Raw genomic sequence first — 6,847 nt, forward strand, 5'->3', positions numbered from 1 at the left:
ATTCTACGGATATCAGTCAATTTATCCGCTGGCCCAATTTACCGGGGACTTGACGTTAGTGGGAATCGAACCCAGGACCGCTCGGTCCTGGGTTGAACTGGATTTGAACCAGCACACTCCTACAAGTTATTCTACGGATATCAGTCAATTTATCCGTTGCCCCAAGTTACCGGGGACACTTGACTCGACTGGGAATTGAACCCACTCAAGTGAAGTCAAGCCATGTTATTGGACAGACGCTCTACCAGTTGAGCTATGCTGTCGGCTGAGAGTTACAGGTTTCGTGGTGCTTTTAACTTGTTTTCTAGAAGTTAGTCTGCAAAGGGAAGCATCACTAAGGATATCAGTCAATTTATCCGTTGACCCAAGATACCGGGGAAACTTCACTCGAGTGGGAATCGAACCCACCCAAGTGAAGTCAAGCCATGTTATTGGACATACGCTCTACCAGTTGAGCTATGCAGTTGGCTGAGAGTTACAGGTTTCGTGGTGCTTTTAACTTGTTTTCTAGAAGTTAGTCTGCAAAGGGAAGCATCACTAAGGATATCAGTCAATTTATCCGTTGACCCAAGATACCGGGGAAACTTCACTCGAGTGGGAATCGAACCCACCCAAGTGAAGTCAAGCCATGTTATTGGACATACGCTCTACCAGTTGAGCTATGCAGTTGGCTGAGAGTTACAGGTGTCGTGGTGGTTTTAACTTGTTTTTCTAGAAGTTAGTCTGCAAAGGGAAGCATCACAGTAAAGACACCAGTGGGATTTGAACTCATGGCCTCTGGATCATGTATACTGCGTCTCAACCCATTGAGCTAACAGTTGGATGACAAATACAGCTTTCCTGGTGGTTTTCACTTTTCTGGAAGCCAGTCTGCAAAGGAAAGACTCATAGGAAAGACATCAATGGGATTTGAACTCATGGCCTCTGGATCATGAATACTGCGTCTCAACCCATTGAGCTAACAGATGGCTGTCAAGTACAGCCTTCCTGGTGCTTTGACTTGAACAACAAACAAGACAAATAACTTTAAAATGTGTTACAGCATAAATATAAATCTTTTTCATGGGGGGCCCTGACACTACATCTTTTCACATTGGGGTCCACTGCCCAAATACATGTCAATTTGGGGGGTTGACAACAAAACGTTTTAGAACCACAGATTACAAGGAAACAGCTGTAGGTGAATGGATAGAGTCACTGACTAGTGAGCCGCAGGTAACAGGTTCAAGCCTCAGCCACAGCAGCAAGTCAGGATGTCAAATCAAATAGGTACTATTAGGAGTGAAATGGTTGTGTTTCTTCACCCCAACTGCACATGACAGCAGTTTTATATCTGTTTACATGTACGTTATTTTCAGTGATGAAGACAAACCGCACAGACGTTCACTGTACTTTAGTACATTTTGTAAACTTATGACTCTGAGTAGAGTATAGCCTGACTTAAACAAACAAATAACAACTTAGTATAGTCAGACTTTTTTTTACACAACTTACATTTTGTAAAGCTTGACTCTGACTATAGTCAGACTGTTTCGTTTCATTTTCTGACATGATGTTAATCAGAGTGCCATTGCTGAGTGGTTAGTGGGCCTGCCTGGTGAACCAGAGGTCCTGGATGTGCTGGGTACGATTCCAGGTCAGGTCAACAATGTGGCAATCTTAGAGTGATTTGAGGCTGTTAGTTGTTAAAGTGCAGAGGCCACATTTCACGTATGTGCCTAACAGTATATACTTAGCGAGCACACTGACGTTATTGTCACTACGTATTCGGCCCGTTTTTTGACCCCTAACTAGTCCTTCATACTTTTAGCTACAAACTCCGTTCCAACTCTACAACGTTCGGCCTACTTAGGACATATCGGCTACCATTTGAATTTTAGAGAATACCTTAGAGCTTTAGAAGATGTAAAACCTCTAGAACCGTAAACCTTTAAAACCTTTTCCCCCCTGTTCTGAATTCCCATAGACGTGTTTAATATCGCGTCAAATAAGAACTGTGTTCCAAACATAAACAAATGACCCCGGCGGTTTTACTCTTATGGATATGAAGCATCAACTGACAGTGAGAAAACGCTAATGTTACTTCTGCCGAATTAGTTAAATTTGCCAGAAACGGACTTTTTCATATACGAGTGACTGACTATCATAAACAATGCCGAGGCTCCTCCCTGACAATATCGCCGAGGCAGTTTGTTTATTTTTGGACCACAATTCTTATGAGACGATTCTATGATGACCCAATGTTATTCTCCATAGGGAAATGACTTTACGACCCAGGGGATGGACGAGTGACGTCAGGACTTCTGTACTCTGGGTTAACATGTGCATGTACAAACTGGATGTATCCACTAGAGGGCAGTGTTGCCCTTCCACCTCGGTCCGGTATGCCTCTCGGTCGGTCGGAAGGAACGATCAATTATAACAATTGGGGGTCAGGCAAACGAGCTCGACCATTTCATCTTCAGGGAACAACAGGTATGGAACAGATGTTTTCACATATACAGTATATTATTTTATTCCCAATGTGCAATGAGGTCATTTTTGAACGTCCCATTTTGGTCCCTGAAGGGTGCAGAATGAAAGTTTTAATTGTGTCTTTGTCGGATGTCTTCTGAACGTCCAAACCTCTACATAAAGGGCTTATTCTAGTCCAAATGTGGTCATCTTTTCTACGTCAAATTTAGACTAATTATAGACATCTTTACCCCAATCTTAGTTTTTGTTTAGTTGATGTTTAGTCTTCTGTTTGTCCTTTTTGAATTTGTAAGTTTTATTTGGCCTTGTTTTATGTTTTTTATGTTATTATATCATATTGTATTGTATTGTAGCTCCCTATGTCCCCTTTCCCAAAGGACCACGATTGAAACAAGCCTACGGGCTTTCTTGTGTTTTTTATCCTTTTGAATTTTAATATTCAATAAACTAATCAAACAATCCACTTCTTCTAGGCTCGGTGCATAACTGTAATCCCCATTTCCTGTTCATTTTCCTGTAGCTTTAACATAGTTAGTAGTTAACATGCTGCTAAGCTAATCAAACAAAGCTACAGGAAAATGAACAAGATCAAATGGTTATGCCACCTTCTGAAAACTGGGAATACAGTACACAGAGGTTTACAAACAAATCACAATTCAATACACACTTATTTCCTTATTATCTCTTTATTCTTCTTGTGAATACACAGCTGCGCAAACAAATGTTCCACAATTACAGTATTCCACAAATATTCCATTATGATTGTGGAATATTTGTGGACTGGAACTAGACCCCCTGAAATGGAAGCTAGTTCATAGGACCACAATGGAAAAAAGTCCCCAGGACTTGTGTTATCCTTTTAGCCTTAACGTACCTCATGACGTTTACCTTTCTGACTAATTAAGTATTCAAACAAACAGCAGATCAAGCCAGCTTTGAATTATTATTGACAGAACAGAAGCGGGACAGCCACTTAACTCCCACAATGTTGTTCCATGCAGTCTAGCTCAAGACTGAATACAGAAGGTCATACAGAAGGACACACACACACACACACACACACACACACACACACACACACACACACACACACACACACACACACACACACACACACACACACACACACACACACACACACACACACACACACACAGTAGTCACTAGGGCTGATTAAGCTTGACCAGAACAGAACAGTTAACTTCTCTTTTTTTTTTTTTACACGTGAGCATCAGGTTTATTGTCACATCACAGGTTTACAAGGTACAAAAGTGGGTGAAGTTTTTGTACATCGTTCCCATCGCAGCGTTAATTTCCATAGAAAGAAGAGGGGGGGGAAGAAGAAGAGGGGTGGGGGGCAAGTGGGAAGGAGATCAAACAAGAGAACAACAGAAGGCCAAACAAGTTATCTACATATTTACAAAGTACCTGAGATAATAAAAACTAAGGTGCCTGAGCATAGCAGCAATGTATGTATACTGTGCATGATATACTTATGACGTTAAGGTGCTTAGAGAAAAAGAGCACAATAAAAAAAAGACAAAAAAGTCAGTGCGTTATACATGGGATTAAGGTGCAAAAGGTCAGTGCGTGTCCACCTAGGGTGGACTGACCCTGGTATAATCCGCAAGTAGCTCCATGAGGGAGAGCAACTAAAAAGTCATTTGTACCTGGTGTAGTCCACAGGTATGTCCGAGGGGGTCTAAGTCCAAGTCAAGTCCAAGTCCACGTCACTAGTCGAATGAAAATAAAATAATAATAAAACATAATAGCACAGCCTACTTTGCAGGGACACCCTTTTTGCTTGGGCCGGTTCCACAACAACTGAAAAATATTAAACAAGTGCTGTACTGAATAGCCAGTGAGCTACCAGGGTAAGGTCCAACCAGAGCTACTTCGTTGAACAGAACACAAGTTCAAATTACACAATACTGTGCAATTCTGTGACACTAAGATCCCCCACAATGGACAGTGTAAGTTCAAGTTAAATCAGTCCTGAGTGCCTGCTGTGTGTCCTCCGCCTCCCCTTCTCGCTGGAGCATGCTTGAGGTGGTCTGCGGCATGCTGCCTTATGAGGTCCTCTGTGGCTTCTGGGTCGAATTTCATGACTGCATCTGCATAGTAAAAAAAGACAATAAAAAATGTGCAACGGCAACATGCTGTCCTAGTCCCTATCTGACATAATACACAGCTCGATTTAACTCCTGCCATCTGGTAGGAGGTTCAAGAGCTCAGGGGGAAGCACCAGCAGGTCATCCAACAGCTGCCCCAAACCATCAGAACCCTGAACCATGTATTGCCCCCAAAACCAACATCTTGAAAGATGGATTGCACTTTGAATGCATCAGCACTTTTTACCAATGTTGTCTGCTCTTTACTTTTTAATGTTTGCCTCTTTTTAATGTGCATCATGAGTTGTGGAGAATGGTATTTTGCTCCCCTGTTTGCATAGTGTGTATTGTGGAAGTGACAATAAAACTGATTGTGAGTATCCATATTGACATCCAAAAATGCTTGTACATTCACAACTAGTTTAATACAAAGCCATCTCCCTTCTACACCTAACCACCAGTTATTTAAAATGTTATGATAGCAACGGTAACAGTAGACAGTTGGCATTGTATTTTTTTTTATGTCAACAGGGAAGGACATGTTTTACCCAATTACATTTAGATTTGTCCTTGGTCAACATGAAATATGGGCTTACCTTGTATTGCGCTGAAAGTGGCAGTCTTCTCTTTTTCCCCCTTCATGTTCAACTGTGCCATCAGACTGTTACTGAAGAGCCTTAAGAAAAACAAATTACATTTAATAATGTAGTAGGATTAGGATGTATTGTAAAACATGGTATAAACCCTTTATACTACTAATTTTCACTTAATGTTCAACCATTATGTCATTGACATGACATAACAGAGGATTCAGGTGTTAAGCTAAAAAGAAAAAGGCAAAATAATGGAAACATGCAGTCAGGCGCTCATCTAGAAGAATTAACCAAATAAGTGTTCACACATTGAAAACCACAGCGCACCCAAACATCACACAGGGGTTAATTCATAGTGTATGTTGAAACATACCTGTCAAGAACTTTGTGGACACAGTCCTTAACGTCCTTCCCTCTATAACGGGAAAGTTGCAGCACCTGTTGGAATAAGTCCATGAAAACTTTCACTGACATATCCCAGAGGAACGTAAAAAGTGTGCGAGTGCATCTTATGCTGTTCATTACTTCCAGACTCTTGAAAAGCCTACCAGGGTATTAAAAGCTTGGACATCACTGAGGAGTTGCTCCTCTCTCTGGAAGTCCTCCATTCTCTCAACATGACTGGCCGCTGAAGAGGCAGGTTCTTTAATGAATATTGATATGGTCAGGACTTTCTTCTGGTATACTGAAAAATAAGTAAGTGTACATTAACACAGAGAAATGTTATAGACACCACCCTACAATGATACAAAACACTGATATAATTGAAGAGCAGTTTTTGTGTCCCGATAGGAGAGGAGACAGAGAGAACAGTAAAGGAAGAAAGGAGAGAATGGACAGAAGAGAGAAGGGTTGTAAATTAAGTGTCCCCCAGTTTTTTGGGGGTCTTCATTGAAATAGCTCAGAACTTACCTTGTGTTGGCAATGGGAATGCCCATGTTGGCCTCTCAGTCACTGCATAGCACCTGTAATAAGAACAAAAGTACATTTTAGAAATTTTAGAAAAACTATTAATTAAAGCAGTACTATGTAACTTTCCTCTTCTACCCCGGATTTTTATCCGGTTTCCTCAGTGCTGACATTTTTACCATTGAGCTAATAGAGCCGACCTGCTTGCTCAGGGGATGAATTGAATCTTGACCATTAGGTCAAAATTCGTGTCAGATCCTGTGTCTAGGTGAGACATGACCTTTGACACGATCTAAATGTCTCAATAGAAGAGCAGTGAGACAAAATACAACCACACCAATTGTATAAGTTTATATACATAACTTGGATAAAATGGATTGGATACAATTACATTTTATTAGTTAAAAAAAAGTTATATAGTGAGGCTTTAACAACTAAATTCAATAGATAATTTATATGGTGCAATAGACTAGGCTTTTCATTGCTTTGCTTTCATTAGGGTTGATTAGTGACTGATCTTAAATAACAACAATAATATATTTTTTTGTCATTGGACACAGCATATGAATGGATTACAGATATAATGCAATAATACATGAACAAGGCAGATGATATAATTGATATGGGGGGAGGGGTGGGTACAGTATGTGAGGGTGTGTTATGGGGGGCAGGTTCACTTCATTCATTTTAATGTAACACTATTGAGATAGAACACAGTAGCATGTTGGCAAAATGGTCCTGTACGTTATTTTGGGCCAT

At 40.7% G+C, this 6,847-nt stretch overlaps 1 protein-coding gene across 1 annotated transcript; it reads right to left on the reverse strand.

Moving 5' to 3' along the window:
• Positions 1-4,464: 4,464 nt before the first annotated feature.
• LOC311037893 (uncharacterized protein) lies at positions 4,465-5,856 on the reverse strand (the record flags this gene model as incomplete). Its single annotated transcript, XM_084047189.1, has 4 exons — positions 5,728-5,856; positions 5,553-5,617; positions 5,183-5,262; positions 4,465-4,589 (listed from the first exon to the last, which is right to left on the reverse strand). The coding sequence occupies exons 1-4, from the start codon at positions 5,785-5,787 to the stop codon at positions 4,465-4,467; spliced, it is 330 nt and encodes a 109-aa protein (XP_083903315.1). The 5' UTR covers positions 5,788-5,856.
• Between the last annotated feature and the right edge of the window lie 991 nt (positions 5,857-6,847).

Source organism: Gymnoscopelus microlampas (assembly GCF_963454915.1).
Source record: "Gymnoscopelus microlampas genome assembly, chromosome: 21".
Lineage (NCBI taxonomy): Eukaryota > Metazoa > Chordata > Actinopteri > Myctophiformes > Myctophidae > Gymnoscopelus > Gymnoscopelus microlampas.